The following is a 24,614-nucleotide window of genomic DNA, read 5'->3' on the forward strand; positions in this document are numbered from 1 at the left end:
TATGTGATCTTCAAAATTGAGCCGTGAATCCAGGAGGACGCCCAAGTTGCGAGCCCTATCAACGGGGGGTAACACCTCACCCCCCATCATTAGAGGTGGAATAACTTGGTTAACCCGAGACGCCGATATGCACAGCCACTCAGTCTTGGCGGGATTGAGACGAAGCCTGTTTCTCCCCATCCAGACCTGAACCGCCTCCAGGCACCGGGACATCACGGAGAGGGCATCACTGGGTTGGTTCGGGGTGGAAAGAAAAAGTTGGGTATCATCAGCGTACTGGTGATACCCCACCCCAAAACCACGAATGATCTCGCCCAGCGGCTTCATATAGATGTTGAACAGGAGAGGCGAGAGAACCGACCCCTGAGGGACTCCACAAATGAGAGACCTTGGGGCGGATCTCTGCCCTCCTGTCAACACCGACTGCGAGCGGCCCTGGAGGTAGGAGGAGAACCACCGTAGAACGGTGCCTCCCACTCCCAACCCCCTGAGACGCCGCAGCAGGATACCATGGTCGATGGTATCGAAAGCCGCTGAGAGATCTAATAGGACCAGGACAGAGGAGCAACCCCTGTCCCTAGCCCTCCAGAGATCATTCACCAGCGCGACCAATGCCGTCTCCGTGCTGTGTCCGGGCCTGAAGCCCGATTGGTACGGGTCCAGATAATCAGTTTCCTCCAGGAACAGAGGGAGCTGATGCGCCACCACACTCTCAACAACCTTCGCCAGAAAGCGAAGGTTGGAGACTGGACGATAGTTGTTTAAAACAGCCGGGTCCAAAGCAGGCTTCTTGAGGAGGGGTCTCACCACCGCCTCCTTCAAGGCGGCAGGGAAGACACCCTCCTTCAAAGAAGCAGTTATTACTGCATGGAACCAGCCTCGTGTTCCCTCCCGAGCCGCATAAGCTAGCCAGGAGGGGCACGGATCCAACAAACAGGTGGTGGAGCTCAGTCTCCCCATGATCCTGTCCACATCATCAGGGGAAACAGGGTCGAACTCAGTCCAGATAACATGCTCAAGACCGCCTGATTCCTCCACATCAGACTCTGCCCAGTCAGAGTCCAAGCCGGTCCGGATCCGAGCAATTTTGTCCGTCAGATGATGACTGAACTCCTCGGCTCGTCCCTGCAAGGGATCCTCCCTCACCTCCTGGTTAAGGAGGGAGCGAGTCACCCTAAACAGGGCGGCCGGGCGATTATCTACGGACGCGACAAGGGCGGCAAAGTAGTTAGACTTCGCCGTCCTTATCGCCGCAAGATAAGACCTTATAAAGGTTCTTAACTGCAATCGGTCGGATTCGGATCGGCTGGATCTCCAACCGCTCTCTAGACCTCGTCTCCGACGCTTCATCTCCCGGAGCTCCACCGAGAACCATGGAGCCCAACGGGATCTGCGCCGAGTCAGAGGTCGCATGGGTACAACACAGTCGAGTGCCCTGGTGGCAGCCGTTTCCCAGGCCTCCACCAGAGCCTCGACTGGGCTGTGGGTAAGGGTGATAGGTATCGGCCCAAGCGCCCTCTGGAACCGGTCCGGGTCCATTAGGCGCCTGGGGCGGAACCACCTGGTCGGTTCCGCCGCCCAGCGGCGGGGGATGGCATGACGGAAAACCAGCCTCAGGAGGTAATGATCTGACCATGACAGAGGGGTGATGGACGGAGAACCCCCTCCCAGATCATCCAACCACTGTCCAGACAGGAACACCAGGTCGAGAGTATGATCCCCCTCGTGAGTAGGGCCCTCAATAACCTGGGTCAGGCCCATGGCTGTCATGGAAGCCATGAACTCCCGAGCTAACTCCGACGACCCCCCCAGTGATGGCAGGTTGAAGTCACCCAGGACTATAAGCCTGGGGAACTCCACCGCCAACCCTGAGAGGGTGTCGAGCAGCTCAGGCAGGGCTGTTGCCACACAGCTGGGCGCCAGGTATGTGAGCAACAAGCCCAACTGAACCCGAGGACCACATCTCAAGAGGAGGGATTCACTCCCGGCCATCTGGACAATGGTGGCCTCCCGGGGACACAAAGTCTCCCGAATAACCACTGCCACCCCACCACCCCTGCCCTGAGCCCGTGGCTGGTGCAGCACCCGGAAACCTGGCGGGCATAACTCGGTGAGAGGCACCCCTCCCTCCGAACCCAACCAAGTTTCCGTGATGCACGCCAGATCCGCACATTCCTCCTCGATCAGATCACGGATGAGGGGAGCTGTGTTAACTACGGATCTAGCGTTAAAATAGACCAACCTGAGCTCAGGGGCCTGATCACCCTCATCCCCGGGTAGGAGGGTGCTAACCGGAGGGTCGGAGCGCGCCACCGCTCGGAGATAGCGGGGGCGCGATCCCAGATGTTGATATGGCCCTCTGCGCAAACACCTGCTGCCATTCCCTATCGCCGTGGGGATTTGAAGCCCCACCCCCACATTCCCAGAACCAGCAGCCACCTCCCCCGACCCCGTCCCGTCAGGACCTCTAACAGGACCAGACTGAGTGCCGGTTAAAGATTCCCTCCCTACCCCCCCTCCCTCCCCCTCCCTAACCTCTTAAAATAACCGGCTAAAAATTTTATCAGGGGCCTCTTAGCATGTCTTGACTCGAGGCCCCTATCTAAGCCCAGCCACCTCTCGGAATCCCAAAGCTTGGGATCGTCATTAAGGGGAGTATGGAAACATGAAACCACCAAATAGCCTCCTATAGTTACTAGCTATACTTAGGTTCCACAGCATGTTAGGGAGGGAGAAGAGAGATGTTACCATCTCTTCTAAATATTTCTTTCAAACATCCTATGAACTTAATTTTAATTCTGTTACTGTTTCTCTTTTGTGCATGAGATAGTATCATTTGAAGTGATCAGCTTATTATTGGTATTTGTATTATAGTTGGTCACATAGTCAGCCAGATGTTTGGCATTTTTATCCACCTATCAAGTCTTCTTCCTAAGGACCTGGTTAGGCAAATGTTGTTTGAAGGTGTTCTGCAACTGATGGAGATTTTGTCAAGTGGTACTCCAGCTGTTTAGGATTGCATCCAAAGCGCCTATTACTATTGGTATTATCTTTGCTTTCTTTTACCATAGTCGTTCTATTTTTATTTGCAGGTTTTTGCATTTTGTGATTTTCTCTAATTCTCTTTTATTCTGCTGATACATCTGTCTGTCTATCTATCTCCATAAAATGTCTAGAAGCAGATTAAAAAAACTTAAGTATTGCTGCAAATAAATCCATAAAAATTGCAGCATATAAACTTAGTAATTAGCTGAGAAATTTCAATTTATTAAATAAGCTGGTGGGTTTTCCTAACCATTTGGGACTATTTATAAGTACACATCAAAATAAGGTAATACATGCCCATGCTCTGGTTCTCATCATCCTGGTCAATGAAGACATGATCCATTACAAAGCTAAGGAGTTCAGTCTGGAGACCTGAATCTGGATTAAACACCAAGGGTTGAAGACCCTCTCTGCCTCCACTCATCAGCTGATGGCTAAAAATCATTAAGAGATCACAGAGCAGCATAAAAGCCTGAAATATAGAAACAATTTAATCAATTATCTTACAGATGTTAAAAAAGGTTCAGGTATATAAGATTCTAATATAAACCTGTATGTGTTAAGTTTTTACAATTTGAGAATTTTAAGGTGTTATGGATAATTTGTAATAGGTTGTGTGCATAGTTGAACTCTACTTTGTTAGGTGCAAACAGCTGACTGGTGAGGCTGGGTGTCAGGAGATCCAGAATATTGTAGCACTTTCAAAGAAGCCTCTGGAATGGTCAGAGAGGTAGAGGAATTTGCTGGTTCAGAGGAGGTGAGAGCTGCTTTGATTTATGAATTGGAAGCTGCTGCTGCTGCTTTTGTCTGGAATAGCAGAAGCTTTGGGTGAGGCAGCCTTGTTAAGTGGCTTATTGGCTGTTTGGTGATGGCCACAAATCTGCCTCTCATCTGCTGAGGATTCTTTTGCATTACAGCAGCAGGAGTAGCAGCAACAGAAGCAGCAATTCTGGCCTGTTTCTCCTAGGCAGCAATTATAGTGACAATGATAGTGAGGAGTGGGCTGCGACTGCACTTCTGGATTGTAGCAAGATTGTATAAAAGCTGGATGAGGTTTTACCTGGTTTTTGGAAGGCTGTTGTGACGATATGTGGGAATGGCCTTGAGAGAACAGAGGGGAATCCCAAGCCTTGGAAATATTCTGATAAGAGGCAGCTTAATCGGCAGGGGAAAACATGGGACATGTTACAGAAGAGACCCTCCCTAGTTTTCCAGAAAGTAGAAGGGAGAAATACTTTCAGTCTTGGAAGATTGATGTTAATGCTTCAAGGTAATCAGGACAAGAAGCACAACCAGAAGGGTTAGTACTATTTTTATCTTTATCATAACTTGAAAACTTTAGTGATGCCTTAATCACTAGACCAAACTGGGATTTGCAAAACTGAATTGAATCTTACAACAAAGTATTTCTTCCCTCCTCTCTAAAAATCTGTGGTTGGAATGGCAGTTGAGGTCCCCAGGCTTATAGAACTAGTAGACTTTAATCTGCCCTCCATGGGCACAAATTAAAGGCAGTTTGGGAGTTCACGGCTCCCAAATTATTTCTAGCCTGACTCACAGTGCAGACCATACATTACACCTGAATTTTATCTTGGGACAGTTGCAATGTGATCCAGAGCTGGAGGACGTTACCATCAGTCTGTTGCCATGGATGAATCATTCTCTGTTGGCTCTTGATTATTGGATGTCACACTTTTCCATAGGGAGTCTGCCCCAGTCTTCCCCTAATTACTTAATGGCCCTTATTGGAACCATGTAGCTGTTCCTGGGGCTAAGGCTTTAAATGCCACTTGGAATGAGAAGGCAAATTGGCCTTGGTTTAAATCATACCTATATCTGTTAAATGAAGAAAATTACATGGATATTACAAGTACTCCTCAGGTTGCGGCTGTTCATTCATTCAGTGATTTTCAGACTTACAGTGCTGCTGAAGGAATGGATGTATGACTGGTTTCAAAGTTCCAATTATTGAGCACCCTCAGTCAGGTGACTGTGATCCAGGCTTTTGTGTGCCTGAATCATGATTATGTTACATGGACCCACAGTCACATGTTCACCATTTGAGACCACCATAACAAAGCCAACAGGGAAGCTAGCAAGGATGGCTGTAAGTTGTTCCAGTAAGTCACTGCTTTTTCTCCTGCCCCCAGAACATGTGGCCCTTGCAGACCCTCCCTTGCCCTCTCATGATTTATGTACGGCCTGCACTGGCCCTCCCCTTCCCTCCCACAACTTACATGTGAGCTGCACCAGTTCTCCCCAACCTCCTGGATGGGCTGTACTGGAGCTCTCCTGGCCACTCACACAGCATGCTTTACCTGAAACCCCTACCTCTTCCTGTCTTCCATGCATTTTAGGATTACAACAAAAAACAGGACTACTATTGCTAACTGATGTGATTAGGTGATATCATGCTTTACAACTGCATTACTTAGTGACAACAATCCTAGTCCAAATTACTGTTGTAACCTAAGGACTACCTATATTGTAATTATTATTGTTCTTAATCTCATGTTAAGATTTATTCTAAAATGGTTATTGCTGTCCTTAAATATTATTTGAATTTTAACAATGATTTGTTCAATGGTCATATAATGTATTGAATTGTTTAAAACTACTTAATGAAATATAGAAAAAAATAACCAAATTCTATGAGGCTTGTAAATCTATATATCCATACTGTGTTTTATTTTTAGGTCTTTTTTGTTCATGTTTCTTTTTTCTCAAAAATGCTTAATAAAAAATAGAGATACTGATGGGGCAATTGTTAAAGGATCATGACCTGTATGTTACAACCTGCAGTAATATTTCCAGTGAATTCTTGAAGTAGTCTGGACCAAAGTTAAAAATAGTAAAAGATAAATTACTGAATTCAATTACATTGTAATCAGCTTCTTGGGATTCCTCTTCCTTTCACAGAGAGGTTACTGGGACCAAGAAATGTCTAGGAAAAGCAGCAAGTCTATTTGCTTTTTCATACTTTTTATACTGTCATCCAATGACAACAACAACAAAAAAGACATGCAGTATATTCTGGAAATAAATCTGTATCTTTTTAAATAGCTCATTTCTATCTTAGCTTGTAATTGTAACAAAGATGAAATATAAAAACAAAAAGCATTTGCATCTTTTCTTCCTCATAATCTTTTCTCTTTGTCTTTTCAAATAGATACCTTAGGGAGTCATTCTAACTAGCCTGGTAGCACACATACAATAATATTTCAAAACCAGTTTATTATTATTATCAATGAACACTTTTATAACTAAGGAAAACACTTCAGCAAGTATACTCGTAAGGGTAGATTTATAAAAAATATAAGCAAAGTTTTAAAAAGTATGATGAGCAAATTATCAGAAATTTTTAAAATCACAAATCTCATTCAGCATATACACAAACATTATATTCTATACTCAAAAGAGTGCTTATGGAAATTAAGGGGAAAGGAAATGAACTCTACCCTGCAATCAGAAAGACATATAGCATTAGTGGTTATTAGCAGAAAGTTTCAATTAAATTTTTGTTTGCATGTTTCATTAGTAATAGAAACCAGAAGTAAAAGATAGGAAAACTAATATGAAAACATAATTAGAAATGAACTCTGGAACTTCCATTATCTAGCCAATCTCAATTTTAATTCAGAATGAAATCATATTGTGTGGCTAATTACATCTAGCCTTCATAGAAGATTCCCAGAATAGGTAAAATTAAATTAGAAGAAATATTAAAAAGTTTACAAATTATTCAAGTTGATTAAGAAGGCTTAGTATTTAATTTTTGTAGGAAATAGGATATACAACAGTTTGTAAAATACTGCCGTCATATTTTATGTGTTTAACTGATTTCTGTTACCTGCTCTTTTACTGGAGTGTTGACATTTGACAGACACTGTTGGCAGACAGCCAGAAATGATTTAACTGTTTTCCTTAATACCAATAAATCTTCCTAGAGGAAACATATAAAAACAATTATCTGATTTTTAGCATCAGTCAACATTTTCAGGAATAAAATATTCAGAATAGAGAGAAAAAAAAAGTACTGTGTAATAATAGCTGCAGATGGCGCCTCTAAATTAGCTCACAATATCACAATTTAAATAATAAAATCCAAGAATAAAATAGACCTGCAGTAAGCAGATTTGGAAAATGATGGCAGTTACTGTAGTACATAGTTTTAAAGTTATGTCTCAGTGGCTAACGAGGGAATATTTAAGAGATTTTTTCTATTACGAAATGATAATACCAAGAGAAAGATAATATCAAGAAGAAATAAAATAGAAACATATACCTAACAATAATATACTATTAATATAAATAACCACAATAAATCACATTCATATAATCGATAACTATTTATCAAAATATACATAAAATGTCTATTCTTATAGGATATAAAAGAAATACTATGCCCAAAAAGAAATGTATTATGCCCATTTTTAATTAGAAAAATAATTTCAAAACTAGAAAAATTAAATATTTCTGAATCAAGACTACGATATCTGGTTAACAATACTTTTCCAACCTTTCAATATAACTCCCTTGGCGAATCTACATGCCTAATATAAACAACATTCCTCAAAAACACTCATTAACAACTTTAACTTGAAAAGTCTACCTATATATCTATCAATGTATCCTACAATATAATTCCAAAATGAAACCAAAGCCAGACATGACCAAATCATATTATTCCATGTACAGGTAGCCCGACTAATGACTATTCATTCAGCAATTGTTCAAAGTTAAGATGGTGATGAAAAAACGGACTTACGACTGATCCCCAAAGTTATGATCATTGTAGTGCCAATATAGTCATGTGATCAAAACTTGGGACACTTGGCAGCCTGCCTACACTATCTTCCCTCAACTCTGCTCTTTCTTGTGCCCTATCAGAAACATTAAACAGAAAAAAAAGGAAACATACAAGTATCCCACAAATTACAGCCATTCATTTATTGACTGTTTGAAGTTACAACAGCGTTGAAAAAAAGTGATTTATAACCAGTCTTCACACTTACAGTCACTGTAATTACCCTCTAATCACATGATCTGGGTGATTGGAAACTGGCTCTCATTTACAGTAATTGCAGAGTCCAAGGGTCACATGACTGCCATTTGCAATCTTCTCAGCTGGCTTCAAACAAGCTAAGTCAATATGGAAGCCAGCAGCAAAGGTCAAAAGTCATGATCACGTGGTGTTCTCGCTTAATGACAACTGTGGCTAAAAGGTCATGAAATCAGGTATGGTCATATGATGCCTTGCCTAATGACTGCACCACTTAACAATTGGTCCCGATTGGGGTTATACATCAAGGACTATCAACATTTCAACAAAGGAAACAAACAAAGGAAAGTAATAAGAGCATTTAAGAAAACAGAATGAATTTTGTGAGTATAAAATAATAGGGAAGAACAGTATACCTGGGGAAAAAAAGGTTTCCATAATTTGTGGGAGTCATTTTTCTACATATTTTTATTCACATGAAGATGTAATTTGAAAATTCATATACTGAAAATAGGATTCTGCCATAGCAATTGTTTTTCATTTACAGAAAGGAAGGTCATTATAGTCAGATCATGAGGAAACTGTATGTAATATAAGAATTTCAGCTAATGAATCATATATATATAGTATTAAGATTTCACAAATAAATTTTTTTCAAATGATTATTCTTCTATTCTTGATATGTTAATTATATATATGTGCAATACCTAAGAGTGGATATGCATGTGAGTTGGATGCAGAAAAATAACTTTTCCCATTTTATGTAAGTGGGAACCATGATATTCAGATAAGAAGCTAGACATGAGGATTGTAATCTTACAGCAGATTTAAGTGGAAATGCATTAATACTTCAGTTAAAATGCAAGAAAAATCCCAGCTCAAATTATATAGAATAGTAATTCTCAACTAGAACCATATGTTATTTCAAGGAGGCCACAGGTGAAAAACATGTAACAGGGGCCATGACACATGCTTATAGGGTCATTGAAAAGCAAAATGTATTACAGGTAGTCCTTGACATACCATCACATATGAGACCAATGTTTCTGTTGCTAAGCAACATGGATGTTAAGTGAGACAGACTTTTATGACCATTTTACCATAGTTGTTAGGCGAGTCACTGCAGTTATTAAGTGAATCATGCAGTTAAGTGAATCCATCTTCCCTCATTTACTTTGCTTGTTGGAAGCTGGCTTGGAAGGTCACAAATGGCCACATGATCCCAGAACGCTGCAACTGTTGTAAAATACTTTCTGGTTGCCAAGCACCCAAAATTTGATTGTGTAACCATGGAAAAGCTGCGACAATTGCAATGGCTGTTGAGAACTGGTCATAAGTCATTTTTTACGGTGCTGTTGTAACTTTGAACAGTCCCTAGATGAATGATTGCAAATTGGACATTATCTGTATACAGTAAATATTGTCCTGTTGATGCCAAAGTAGGGCATTTATGAAAGAATGTAGATAGGACAATCAACTCAACTATCTCCCAGTGTTAGACGTACGGTAATCCATAGTATCTTACTTTTGAAGGAGATCCTTCTGTAATTTTTACCAGCTGCCAGAGAATAGAATAATGGGAACACTGAAGAGCCTGAACCACTATCTGAAACAAAATTCACAATAGACAAAAAAGTATAAAGTTTGTACAGTTTGTAGCAATTATGAACTATTGTTTGCAAACAATGTATTTAAAGGAGTTTAAGACTATACAAGGGATCAGTTTATTAATTCTTGAGATGGAGGACAAATAATAGTTACAACCAACTGAAATTTCAATTGTATAGTTTAAAGCCAGTAAAGCTCAAATGTATAGACACATATAAAGATAGACTGAGCATCTCAATTTAAAAATGTATGGTATGGTTTAAAGTAGCTGGTTCCAAACTTGAAACTATTTATTTTAATAGCATGAACCTAGTTTGTTACAGCACATTAAAATGAAACACATGAAACTGATGTTTTGCTTAACATGACTATTTCACTTTACTTTAATTTTTCTCCTGATTTTTCCAAATTAAAATCATCTTTAAAAATAAAAGGAGACAAGAAATCTTATCACGTGTCAAGGGAATTGTGTGCAAGCACAAAAGTTCTAATGAAAATTACACTGTTTTCTATGGATTAAAGTAGTCACATTCCTATTTAGCAATAAAGCTAATTTGAAGGACTGTGGACCACATGTTATCATTTAGCCTAATCACTCAATAGAACTGTTGTGAAGGTAAAATTATGGGAGAGATAAATAACTTTATACTTTTGCACTCCTCAAATTAAGATAGGATATAGTAAAGAACATTAATTAAAAATATCTTGCCTTTATTACTTTTATAAAAAGTCAAAAGCAGCAAACATACCAAATACTCTTTCCTCCTCCTATTTTCCACACAACAACTCTGTGAAGTGATTTGGGCTGAGACAGAAAGAGATTGGGTGGTCCAAAGTCACCCAGCTGGCTTTTATGCCTAACATGGGACTAGAAGACAGTCTCCTGGTTTTTAGCCTGGTGCCTTAATTGCTTAAGTCCAACTCAATTTAATGGACGTTTGGTAGTCACAAAATTCATTCATTCATTCATTCATATGCCTAGCCATCTCAATTGTCAAAGCAAAACAGTATAATAGTACTATTAGAATAACATTAAAAAGAAGAAAAACAGCAATATAAGAAAATTACATATAAAGAGAGCTTTTACTGGGGAACAGCCAAATCCCTTTCATATTGTAGTTTATGAAGACAGCAGAACATATTACTTAATATTACCTGTTCTGGCATAGCTCCATGTTCAATTCCTGTCCTCAATAACCTGTAGCAGTTACTGAACAAATCCCATTTTGTAAGGTCATGAGCGCTTTGAGAGAAATTATAAAATGCATTTAACAAACATGTACAGTAAAGTTTGAACAAATGCAGTAATAAAATCACTGTTATATATAGGAGTTTAAGTACAACATATAAACTAAAAGATTTCTTAAACTATGGAGTTTCTTCCCTACATTCTGTAAAGTAGCTGTTTGTATGTGTGTACACACACACACACACACACAAAGATGTGTGTGTGTGTGTGTAAACAATAAAAACCTTCCAATCTTGTTTAATTTTTTGCAAGAGTATAAACGTCTGACCATCTTTAAATAACTATAAAATTTCATAAAGTCACATACTTGTGAAATGATGTTAATCTCTTTAAAGTTGAAAGAACATTGTATACATCATCATCATCAGCTTCTTCTCCCTGGAAACAAAACAAACTGGATCATGAGCTGAGCAATTTATATACTACACTTATCTTTAAGAGTATAGATTCCTACCTATGTATAGCAATGGCTGTTGAGAATTTGTATAACTCTGTATTTCAGAAACTAAACTCGGAGTTTGCACCCCAAGTAAGGTTCTCCTATGTATTGTAACAAATTTAAATATAGATTTGATCTGCCTAATACAGGTAAGCATGAAAAAACAGTATATGCTTGACAGGAATTAAGGTACCAGAACATATATAACAATACATGTATGACTCCTAGAAAATAAATTTTCATTTTAATTCTGAGGTGCACAAGTTAACTCTTTCTGCTTTTCACAAAAAAGAAAAGAAAATAATCTGTATCATGTGTAGAGTAATCCCAGGAATTATTGAAATACTGGAAAAAATAAGAAGTTGAATATTAATACTAAAAAGGAAGGACTGATTAAAATTGACTTAAAAAAAGAAATATGGGTTTGTTTGGAAGATTATGTATATTGTTGGAGATAAGTTGCAATTTTAACACAATATTTTATATTCTTTGTCCACATAAAATTGAGCTGATAGATGTAGAACTAAATTACATAAATAATTTATTATATGATTTAAATTAAATATAGTAGTATTCCTATTTCACAATTAGATAATTGCAAAAGCTATGTATTTGCAAGCTAATTGAATTCTAATTATGAAAAAAAGTTCATGTTACATGAACCTTTCTCCAAATAAAGGGGTTCTATGTACAGGCAGCCTTCATTTAATGACCATTCATTTAGCAACTGTTCAGTTATAACTGCTCTGAAAAAAATGACTTATGACTGGTCTTCACACTTAATGACTGTTGCACATCCCCAGTTACAAGATAAAGTTTTGGGCACTTGGCAACCATTATACATTTATGATACTCACAGCATCCTACAGTCATGTGACTGCCATCTGCAACCTTCCCAGCTGGCTTCTGAGAAGCAAAGTCATTAGGGAAGCCTGAAGGTCGCAAGTAGTGGTCACATGATATCTCTCTTAACAACGAGTGATTCGCTTAATGACTGTAGCAAAAAAGGTAAAATCAGGCACAGTCATGTGATGTCACCCTTAACAACGATTTTTCCTGTCTCTTTTATGGTCATAAGTTTAGGATAATGGAAACTATCCACATTTGAAATAATGCATCTATTAAAAATATGATCAGAGTTCTTGACTATACAGATGGCTTCTCTTCCACTTTCAAACTTAATGGAAGCAATAATTGTGTCAGAAACTAATTTCCTTGTATCACCTCACTTTAAAATCACAATATCATTAATAGCAACAACACTTATATACCACTTCATAGTGCTTTACAACACTTTTGAGAGTTTATAGTCAGATTATTTTCCCCCCCCCCAATAATATGGGTCCTCGTTTTACTGACTTCAGAAGCATGGAAGGCTGAGTTAGCCTGCGTTCTAACCACTGTACCCCACGGCTAAATGTCAGGAACTAATTTCCTTGCATCACTTCACTTTATAATCACAATATCATTAAACAGAAAATGATCTTTCTTTTGTTCTCTGTGGTAAATATATTCATGTGGTTTTCCACCCACCTCTGTCTAGGCCTCTTATATACCACCAATACAATAGAAATTTAGTTCTCATTTGATGTTCTGGGATGTAAACAAAAAAAAATTAAATAATTAAAATAATGTTCTGGTACTAATGTGTAGGCAGATATTTTACTCTAGCGAAAACAGGATACAAGCAAACCTCATTTAATAGATCCTCCACAGAATGGTTGAATCGATCGACAAATTCATCAATGAGCTGGCTGTGAGCTATGTCAACCCTATTCTGAATGGTATATTCTTCACTGCACAGAATGCTGTATGTTTTACTGCAGGCTTCAAGAACATCTGATTCCACATGCTTCTCTACAACAAATTTAATCTGTTTCAACAAAGCATCCAAATGCTGTGGAACAAAGAAAAATTTCTGGTCATTTCTTGAATCAATTACTCTAACGTAAACATGAAAATAGAGCACAGAAATGTAAAATTCCAAATAATTACCAAACCTTCAACATAAATTAGTATTACTCAAATTTTGGTGCACTATACCTTCTCCATTCTTCCTGTACTGTAAATTTCTAAGTCAAAATATTGAGGAATTTGAAGAAGATTTGCCACCTTCTCTGCATCAGCAGAATACTAGCAATAGGAAAAAATGAGAATTAACACACAAATTAGAAAAAGACTCATATAACTATTATTACAGAATCACATTCTATTGACATACCTTTGATAGGAGCATGGGAAGTGCAATAATAAAGTGTTCTGTTAGCTTGTTCCGGTCATCTATCTGAGTTTTTCTTTCTTTTGCTGTTAAAACCTGAAAAATAGGGGGACTATCACATCATAAACAATTGTAATATAAAATTTGCCAATAAAAATACAAATTGTGGCTTCTTTATGCAGCAGCCTAGTTAATCTCCAAATTAATATGCTGGTTTTAATAGGACACTACTATTATAACGCAAATTGAAAAAACATTTCCCCACTGAGAATGCTGCAATAGGAATGAATATAAGCAGTTCTCAGTTAATGGCAATAATTGGACTGGCACCAAGTGATATGTCATAAAATGTGACATCATGTGACCACACTGTGTTCTGATGGCAGTTCCGGTGGCAGTCACTAATCAAATCCTATGCAGCTGTTGATTGTGACATCATGTAATTGGCATTTGTGCCAGTTTCACTATTGATTTTACTCGTTGGAAGCCAGCAGTGAAGTTTATAGTGATCACAATACCACGGGACACTACAACTGTCATAATTGTGAGCCAGTTGTCAAGCTCCCAAATTGTGATAGCATGACTGCGGGGATTCTGCGATAGCTGCAACTCTGAGAACTAGTCATAAGCCTCTTCATTTAATACTGTTTTTACTTTGAACAGTCATTGAATGAAATAATTATTAGCTAAGGACAGTTATTTAAATACAAAGTATGTAGATTTTTTTTAGCATCTTAAGCCATTTTGGTACAAAGATGTGTATCTCCCAAAAGTTCTTTGAGTATATCTCTAAATTTTTGAGATGTGCACCTCCACATTCTCATTATGAGTGCTCATTAAGGCAAACATTTTATATCCTGAACAGGATTACAAAAAACATCTGAATTGTCACTGGTCTAGAAAACAATTCCAATACTTTGCATTTTAAAGAAAAGTCCTTACAAAATAGAATACTGAACTCAAATATCATTTGTGACAAATGTTTTCCAATAACTTTTTCCTTATTTAAATATTTAAAATCACTGAAAAAACATGGATACTAAAAGTCCAAGAGAAAAGTAACAAAAAAAACCCTTACTCTCTTGCCAGTTCCTCTGCCCACTGGAGGGTGTGCTTCTGCAGCTTGTCGAATTGTACATACCATTAACTCTATAAGTGCACTTTCCTGACGATCAGACATTGCTACAGAGATAAAGAATATAAACACAGCAATGAAATGTTGGCAACTAATCTATGCAAATAATGGTACAATTATTGCTCAATATCCTCAACAATAGGACATTTTATCTTCTAAAACCTGTAACAGTAATAATAGCAATACCAGTCATAACACTGAAAATAAGAAACATAATTTTTTTAAAAAAGTGACTGTTCCAAGTCACTAAAGCACTGAATAGAGTGACTTCACATTTATGACTGTCATGATTTTATCATGATTTGGGTGCTTTGCAACTGGATGTATTTACACTGGTTGCAGCATCCAGGGACATGTTATCATCATTTGCAACATTCTCAACCGGCTTCAGACATGGGGGAAGCCAGATTTCACTTAACAACTCTGTGATTCACTTAACTATGGTAAAAGGGTGAAGACATGACACGGTCTTGTGATGACTTTACAGGATAAAGTGCTATCTATGAGGTGTTCTGTTAACTAATTAATTTTATCTGAGTTACACAAAATTTACATATTGCTGATATATCTTTAACATGCCCATAATGTTTTACAGAAGTCAAAATGCGTTAAATCTTATCTAAATAATATTTTTTTTCAACGATTCTTTCCTTTACCATCCAAAGGAATTTATCCGTTTTCACTAAAGCTGCAGATCAGATCTTAACATACCATCTAACCACTGAAATATTATCTATTTATTTCCATTGCTTAGTAATGACTAATTTGGCTAAGTAAACTGAATACATTTTGTAATTATTAGTGGTTTGCCACAATAGTTTTGTTTAATACTTCAAAAGGTCAGTTCCAAGCTGACTTAATTAAATTGAAATCCCAAGTGCTCTTCCAATATTTTAAAGATTTTTTTAAAAGTCTATTTATTTGGCTTTATTTAAAACTCTATGTAACATGTACAAAATTTTTGAGTCTTATATTTATTTTATTTATAATTAAATTTGCCGCCATCTCGCTCTAAAGTGACTCTGAGGTTTACATTAAAAGCAATAATTATTTCTAAATACTTTAAAAATAGCATTACAATTCAAAGTAAAATGGATCGTATCCATTGCAAGATAGTAACAACAACAGCAACAACAAAATTGGAAGGGACCTTGGAGGTCTTTTAGGAAATCCTATACTATTTCAGACAAATTGGCTGTCTAGTCTTTTCTTAAAAACTTCCAGTGTTGGAGCATTTACAACTTCTGGAGACAAGTTGTTCCACTGATTAATTGTTCTGTCAGGAAATTTCTCCTTAGTTTGAGGTTGCTTCTCTTTGATCAGTTTCCATCCATTGCTTCTTGTCCTGCCTTCAGGTGCTTTGGAGAATAGCTTGACTCCCTCTTCTTTGTGGCAGCCTCTGAGATATTGGAACACTACTATCATGTCACCCCTAGTCCTTCTCTTCATTATAGACACACTCAATTCCAGCAACCGTTCCTTGTTTTAGCCTCCAGTCCCCTAATCATCTTTGTTGCTCTTCTCTGTACTCTTTCTAGAGTCTCAACAACTTTTTTACATTGCGGTGACCAAAACTGGATGCTTTATTCCAAGTGTGGCCTTACTAAGGCATTGTAAAGTGGTATTAACACTTCACGTGATCTTGATTCTATCCCTCTGTTAATGCAGCCTAACACTGTGCTGGCTTTTTTGGCAGCTGCAGCACACTGCTGGCTCATATTTAAGTGATTGACTACTAGGACTCCAAGATCCCTCTCGCAGTTACTATTATTGAGCAAGGTATCACCTATACTATACCTGTGCATTTGGTTTTTCTTGCCTAAATGTAGAACCTTACTTTTTTCACCACTGAATTTCATTTTGTTAGATAGCACCCAATGTTCAAGTCTGTCAAAATCCTTCTGTATCTAAAGCCAATCTTCTGGAGTGTTGGCTATTCCTGCCAGCTTGGTGGCATCTGCAAATTTGATGAGTTCCCCATCTATCCCCTCATCCAAATCATTGATGAAGATGTTGAAGAGCAGGGAAGCGTGAGAGTGGAGCCTTACTGGTTATTGAAGGGCTGGTTGCTGGAACATTTATTGAGAGCAATAAAGAACTCTCTGGAAGCCTGCCTTCCCTTGACCACCTGGATCATAACAGTACATTTGTTACACTTATATTCTATAGAGTCAGGTTATTATCTTCCCCTATTCTTTTTCCTACTTTGTCTCTTTTAAAATGTACAGCTTGGAGAAAGATGTATCTATGTCCTTGGCAGGCACCTAATTTTGCAGGAAATTTGTCTAATTTTCTGCATCCCAATTTAACAGGAAATTTATGGCTCAACTGTTATGATGGCATTTAGGAAGCTCCCAGAGCCAGATGTAATAAATAAAAGAGTATAAAAAAACTCAGGACAGAGTAGCTCCTTTATGGCTAGATATATATCAAGTAATATTGTAAAAGAAAAACTCTAGTAATGTGATGTTATAATGATTATATAATTGTAACTTGAAAACTGGTAACTGCAGAAGCTATAAGTGATATCTTTGTAAAATGCTATTTTCAAGACTCTAACAGGAATCTTGTCAAGAATATTATAGAAATTACTACAGGTAATACTTGACTTACAACAGTTCATTTAGTGACTGTTCAAAGTTATAACAGTACTAAAAAAGTGACTTAAGACCATTTTTCACATTTACAACCATTGCAGTACGCTCATAATCATGTGATCAAAATCCAGACACTTGGCAACTGACTCATATTTATGACAGTTGCAGTGTCCTGGGGGTTATGTGATCACCTTTTGCGACCTTCTGACAAGTGAAATCAGATTAACTTAACAACTATGTTACTAAATTAAGAACTGCAGTGATTCACTTAACTATGGCACAAAAAGTTGTGAAATGGGGCAAAACTCACTTTAAAAAATGTCTTCCTTAGCAACAGAAATTTTAGGCTCAATTTTGGTCCTAAGTTGAGGACTACCCGTACTGACAATAATAATCTATCTTTATGAATGGATATTAGATTATTGATTAATATATTATTTGTGTATATTAATAAAAATGAATAATTGGTTTTGGCATCATTGGAGGCAAAAAAGGTGCAAATTAATTTTTGCTTTCAATTAAAATTCTTCTCTAATTTGATTTCTAGTTAACACTTCAATATTCTAATACCTCTACCTCTATTTCAGTAATCAGATTTTCTTCGTGATGATTAACTGTAACACACAATACATCAAAGATGTTCTTTATTCCCCTTAATTTTCAGTTTGATGTTAAAACCCTTGGCATGCCTAATAAATATATTGTTGATATTCATGAAATTCATGCAACTGAATTTTGTATTTAAGTTGCTATTATTTTAGGACAAATACCTAAGGTTTCTCTGCTCTCATATAACAATGCTATAAAACAAGGGAATTTAGTGTTCTGGCTGGATTTAAAATTACTAAGGATAAAACAAAGGGTTAGTAAAGAATATGAAAACAAAAGATAAAAAAATATTTTAAAAACCGCCTGACTTTAAGGATTGATTAATATGAGAAAAGTTACAATTATTATGTTATCTAGAATGTTGGTTTTCTTCCAGACAATATTGGTTTTGAGAAATCATCTACTCTTCATGGTTGTTTTTGTTATGACAATGTAAATTACCGTAGATTTTAAAAACCACTGTGACTGAAAATACTTAGGTCAATCTTGGCTTATGAAATATTTTATAGAAAAGAGCAATAGGCAAAGAGAAAGGGTTAACATATCTAGATTTGTTAGTACAAGAAAATGGAAAACTAAAAGCAAGAAAACAATTGACTTCAAAGATTTACTTTTTGGTGGTTTTCATATATTATGTTTCAAATGTTTGGAAGTTCTAATTAAGACAGAGGTTCAATATGGACAAAAAGTTACCATATATAGAACAATATGTAACAGAATTTCAAAGTGAAATTTGTATAAATGTGATTTTTTCCCCTAGCGTTTTCCCTCAAGTACAGGGTCGACAAGTACAGATCAACTGACTGTCAAACGATTAGTGTGATAGGAATTAAATGACCAACTTGTTACCACAGTAGCCTGATATCATGGACTGAGAATTAGTGAGTGCTAACAGGTATATATTCTGTTGAGATTTGAAATGCAAGAAAAACAAGTTCATGATAAAATGGGACAAGAAATTAGTCTATAATATACAGATGGATCAATGGGAAAGAATGTGGTTACAAGGCATGACAATCACACTGCAATATAATTTATGAGAAATTATTTTATAAAATAATGTACTTTTGATACATGTCACCGGGGAGACTAATAACATGAAAAACATAAAATAACATTTTACCATGCATGGTAAATTTGTGAAAATTGAAAAAATATTGGACATAAACATATACAATGATGCAGAAAAACATGAAAATAGTTTTCTGTGGAAATTAAAGCCTTTTTTACTAGGATTTATGAACAGTAAACAAGAAAAGATACATACATAGATGATTGATTTTACATACAGTAAGTGTAATGAAGCTATTACATGCACAAAAATGGAAAAATGCAGAAATACCCACAGTGGACTGTGAAGATGGCAGAACTTGCTGAAATGGCTAAATTGACCTATTTAATTAGGGAAGGAACAATAATTACTTTTACAAAAGACTAGAAGCCCTATGGTTTGTTTTTTTTTTGCTGAAAATAAACAACATTAATTCTCAAAAAGAAATGATCTTGGTAATTACTGATTAAAAAGAGTTGTTAATGGGCAGAAAAAACTGCAATATGTAATTTGGGAGGATCGAAATAGCAACAATCATGTTTGTACTGCTGCCAAAAAAGATAGCAATATTTTTAGATATTTTTTTCTTCTCTTTTCTTGACTTCCATTGTTTTTCACTTTTATATTTTTTAAAATTGTTTCTGTAGTTTTTAATTCTGTATATCTTTTCCTCAAGAAATAGTCTGTCTTCTGTCTATCTGTGTCTCTCTCACACCCTCCCTCCTTACATGGCATAGAACTAGGTTATTTTCAAGAACACCTCTCAAGAACTTGCCCACCCTCAGCTCCTGAAGTCATGCTCCAGGATCCCTCACTGAAATACTGTCATCATATGGGACTTTCAAGATGTTTCTTTCTGATAGTTGCCTCTATTCTGTCCCCCTTGTCCCAATTATACCATGGTCTCAATGCTGCTTACCTTTAGAAAACTCATTAAGATTTGGCTTTTTCTTTAGGTATTTGGCTTTAGTTGAGTGGAATTTGTTTCTGGTTGTTTTAATTAATTAGTTTACCATTTTATATATTACAGGAGGCTATTTTAGATAATTTATGGTTATTTTTTTGCTAATGTTTATTTTTGTTATTGTACACTGCCCAGAGTCACACTGATTGATTTGGATGGATGCCAATAAATGCAATAAATACATAATTTTGTATTTGGGTATAAGTAAAAAGCTAAATTCTAACCAAGACTCTTAAGTTAATTACAACTTAAATTAAATTAATTTAAATAAACAACTACTTTGCATTGTTGATTTTACTGGGACCTAAACATTATAATCTGAAAGCACAGATTAAATAAGCATTCCAATGCACTCCACTGCCTTAAATGGAAGAGACTAGACAATGCTATCTTGTTTTAATCAAATAAGTAAACCAGATGAGTACCTTCTTCACCTTGGACAGGTTCTTCTAGTAGCAATTCTGTCATGCATTCCCAGTCTTTTAACAGTTCTTGAGAGCTTTCCCATAAACTGTCCACCAAATAAGCAGCATGTTCATGTAACTAAAAATTAAAACAAACAAAACTCGTTATAGACATTGTCACAGACCCTACTTATAGTATTATTTTCAGCATTATGTAAGAATTTGTAAAAAATTGGGAAGGTATTTGAGCCTGATTCAGAAAAGGAAAAATGCTGAGCTGTTACAGAAAAGATATACGAGTCTTGGGAAGGTAGAAAGCATTAAAAACAGTCAAAGCAACTCTGTCTTATTTGGATTAATTGTAAGTTAAAACAGAGAGAGGCTTTGACATATTTTCAAGATTCTATTATTATTCCCTAACCGCATTAAAATACATGCTTCCTGATGAGTTCAATTTGATCTTCATCTCTTTGTAGACTGATAGTATAATTTTAATTTCAGATTGTCTTGGTTTTGCAAAACATATACTACTCCACTTTCAGATGAAATGCTAGTCTACTTAGTTTTCAACCCTTGAAGAGTTTTTTATCTTAAAAATATGGTAATTCTTTTCAATGCTCATTACAATACAAATTAAAGATTATATTTTTGAATATGTTGCTTAGCAGTTGCATTGCAATACTGAAATCCTAAGATATTTTTTAAAATATTCATATCTGCTTCCTTTGCGATTTATGATTTTGTGATTTAATATCCTATCATATTTTGCAACTGCATAAATTTAAGTCAGATGTCTAAAAATGTATTTGATGCTGCACTAAAGAATACATTTGTGGGTAACCAGAAAGTGAATTAATCATATTGGGATATAATAAAAGGAGATGAAAAGTAACAGAAAAACATATTCAGTATTAAAGTCACTTTTTAATTAGTAAGACATGTATTATATTAGAAAAACACACAGATTTGTAAAAGTCTAAAGCAAGAACATTTCCTCTCTTGCTTTTTATACTGTATTTAACATGATCTTGCATAACCTGTTAACACACATGCACAGTTCTAATTTATAATTTTCCCCCGAAAGCATTATAGGAATAGCACTTAACTTATATACTACTTCATGGTGCTTTACAGCCCTAAATAGTTTACAGAGTCAGCATATTGCCCCCAACAATCTGGGTCCTCATTTTACCGACCAAAAGGCTGAGTCAAACTTGAGCTAGTGAGAATCGAACTGCCAAATTGCTGGCAGCTGGCAGCCAGCAGAAGTAGCCTGCAGTACTGCACTCTAACCACTGTGACAACACAGGTCATTTTAATTAACAAGCTGACTTATTATATTTCAATGGTCTGTTCAAGTTTGTAATATGTTCATTATAAAAAGCTTGTTTAATTCAAGTTACAAAATAGGAAAAAATCTTATTTAAGATTTAGAGCTAAGTTGCAAACAAAAAGCTTTATTTAAAAATTCTCACTTGTAGTTTTGAGCATTTTCTTCAATCTTACAATATGGTATTTTATAATAATGAAATCAAACTGGTTACTTCCAGTTTGTGGTAATTATGAAGATCAACATGTACTCAAATTTTACCATAGGCCTTATTCTCTGGAAACAGATATTTAGCCACAATAAATAAAATACAAAAGAATAGAAATAGGAATAGGAATAGGAATAGCAGTAGAGTAGAGTACAATAGAATTTTACTAGCTAAGTGTGACACACAAGTTGTTGTTAAAACTGATCAGTTTAAATAAAATTCAACATAAATTAATTTTACCTCGCTTTCAAGAAAGAAAAGGACCAGCATCCTAATAAGATTCCCATTTGGACTATTCCGTCCTCTCCTCTTGGCTAATGCTTCCTCTGCTTGAGGATCATGCCGACTAAATAGTCTATAAAAAGATAGTACTTTTTATTTTAACATGTTTTGTTTTGTCCATTTTAATGGAATGCTCTAGTAACAAATGTATTTCTTCATTAGAGTCAACAAAGTGAGGTATTTACTAGCACCTAAAGATTCTTCTCCAGTCAAATAAACAGAATATGCAAATACCACCCAAACCACACTTTTTTTTGTTTATGGAACTTAAACTATATTCATGGTTAAAATTACAAATGATGAGAAACTTAATGCTGCTCTGCTAATTCCCCATAAAAGACTCTTTATAAAAAGTAAGATAAAAAAGATGTGCAAAGGAGAGAAAGAAAGGCTTGGTGAAAAATTGAAAAATAATGTTTAAATACTCCATCTGGAATATTAAATGGTGGTCCAGTTTGAAATTGCAAATATTTTAATGATATCTTACAGAAGGAAATATAAAATAAAATGTGAAGATCAAGATGAAGATACATGACCTCTTGGTCTATCAGAATATTAAGTTTATGGACTATAAAATGTAATTCATATTACTTATGGACTATAAGCAATCTCTTCCTTTGGGAGAAAATTCAAAGTAAAACACAAGGGAAAATAACAAAGTCTTTGGGATTTATTTATTTTTTTGCTCTCAACAGCCTTTTGAAAAGTACATCCTGTCTAACATCAGTGGGTATTCTTGGGTTCATCCTATGACAAAGATACTAGGTGTATGTTTATTTTATCAAATGTGGGATTGTAATGATACAAATGTGACAGGGTAAAGACTATAAATGTAAAATACTAAAACTGAACATTTTGGTTCTTCCCATTATTCTTGGGTCATTGAGGTATTTTCTGGACTTAATCCTCTGAACTGGAAGTGGTTTGTAATGATCTAGACATTCTTTCCTGAACCACTACCACATCTGGAAGTACATAATACCATATTCCCATTCAGAAACCCTGGATAATGAAATAATTCACGATGATAAAGAGTAATTTACAGTTCACATTCCAAACTATTACTTTATTTAGAATATTGTTCCTATAAATTAAAACAAGGTAAATTGGTGAATAAAATATGATAAATTTGCACAGACATATTATATGTGCAAACACAAATGTGTATCAGCCATCAATAGGCAGAATGCAAGGAGATATTTAGTCATTCATTGTTGGTTGAACTGAGGGGTCCTTATTCTATAAACTAACGAAGATGAATAATTTGTAAATTCATAACAGGTTGCTGAAGTATACAGAAAACAGCATTCAATGACTCAAATCTACTGCCAATGAAAAGTATATGATCATGATAATCACCATCGCCAACACCACTACTACATCATCTCAGAGCCATTACAGATAGGATTAATGAGAATTACAGGTAATCATTGTTTGGTGATCACAATTGGGACAAGCAACTTGGTTGTTTAGCAAATGGGCACTAATTTAAACTAACTGTGCTTTTGATCTTACTTCAGCTTTTTAGTTTTATAAACTTTCCAGTGTTGTAGATGCTAAGGATTAGTCACAAAGTTATTTTTTTAATCACATAACTATGAATGGTTGCTAGATTACCTGTAATGTTTTTTGTACTGGGACTCATAACTAGCATTTCAAATAGCAAGTTTTCCACTTGTCATAATCTGTAGTATAAAGGTATAAAATTAAGTGCTGTGGAACTGTTAGCAGTTCATAATGCTTTTTAAAACTAATAATAAAGTAATAAATTGACAAATATAATAATAATAATAATAATATAAAGTTGGAAGGGACCTTGGAGGTCATCTAGTCCAACCCCCTGCTCAGGCAGGAAACCCTATACCATTTCAGGCAAATGGCTGTCCAGTCTCTTCTTAAAAACCTCCAGTGTTGGAACATTCACCACTCCTGGAGGCAGGTTGTTCCACTGGTTAGTTGTTCTAACTGTCAGGAAGTTTCTCCTTAGTTCTAGATTGCTTCTCTCCTTGACTAGCTTCCATCCGTTGCTTCTTGTCCTGCTTTCAGGTGCTTTGGAGAATAGCTTGACTCCCTCTTCTTTGTGGCAGCCCCTGAGATATTGGAACACTGCTATCATGTCACCCCTCACCCTTCTCTTCATTAAACTACACATACCCAATTCCAGCAACCGTTCCCTATATGTTTTAGCCTCCAGCCCCCTAATCATCTTGGTTGCTTCTATCTCTTCTGTCAATTTTATATCTTTGCTTTCTTATGTTTTGTTCATATGGGAAAAGTGTTGCAAATTGTGACTCTAATTTCCCAATTTATAAATGATGAATACAAATGTTTTGTTGACTGGCTATATTGTCCTAGATCAAAGACTTCTTTTTAAAAAAACCCAACACTCTGAATTGCTCTTGGAAATCTGTAACCAATTTAGAGACTGGAATATCTTTATTATTATAGTAGTGGCTTCTCTCATCAACCTCCA

At 36.3% G+C, this 24,614-nt stretch overlaps 1 protein-coding gene across 5 annotated transcripts in view; it reads right to left on the bottom strand.

Annotated features, from left to right (window-relative positions):
- The window catches only part of STAG1 (STAG1 cohesin complex component), a 190,416-nt gene that overhangs the window by 22,311 nt on the left and 143,491 nt on the right, over positions 1 to 24,614 (bottom strand). For all 5 annotated transcript variants that reach the window (XM_081328647.1, XM_081328649.1, XM_081328648.1 and 2 more), the window contains 11 exons: positions 22,100 to 22,214; positions 20,343 to 20,460; positions 14,640 to 14,743; positions 13,565 to 13,657; positions 13,387 to 13,476; positions 13,037 to 13,240; positions 11,212 to 11,282; positions 10,811 to 10,898; positions 9,573 to 9,653; positions 6,896 to 6,988; positions 3,343 to 3,517 (listed from right to left, as the gene is read on the bottom strand). In XM_081328647.1, the coding sequence (XP_081184773.1) occupies positions 3,343 to 3,517; positions 6,896 to 6,988; positions 9,573 to 9,653; positions 10,811 to 10,898; positions 11,212 to 11,282; positions 13,037 to 13,240; positions 13,387 to 13,476; positions 13,565 to 13,657; positions 14,640 to 14,743; positions 20,343 to 20,460; positions 22,100 to 22,214 (1,232 nt within the window). The remainder of the gene's footprint in view (positions 1 to 3,342; positions 3,518 to 6,895; positions 6,989 to 9,572; positions 9,654 to 10,810; positions 10,899 to 11,211; positions 11,283 to 13,036; positions 13,241 to 13,386; positions 13,477 to 13,564; positions 13,658 to 14,639; positions 14,744 to 20,342; positions 20,461 to 22,099; positions 22,215 to 24,614) is intronic.

The sequence above is a fragment of the Vipera berus genome (assembly GCF_964194415.1).
Source record: "Vipera berus genome assembly, chromosome: 5".
NCBI classification, from domain to species: Eukaryota; Metazoa; Chordata; class Lepidosauria; order Squamata; family Viperidae; genus Vipera; species Vipera berus.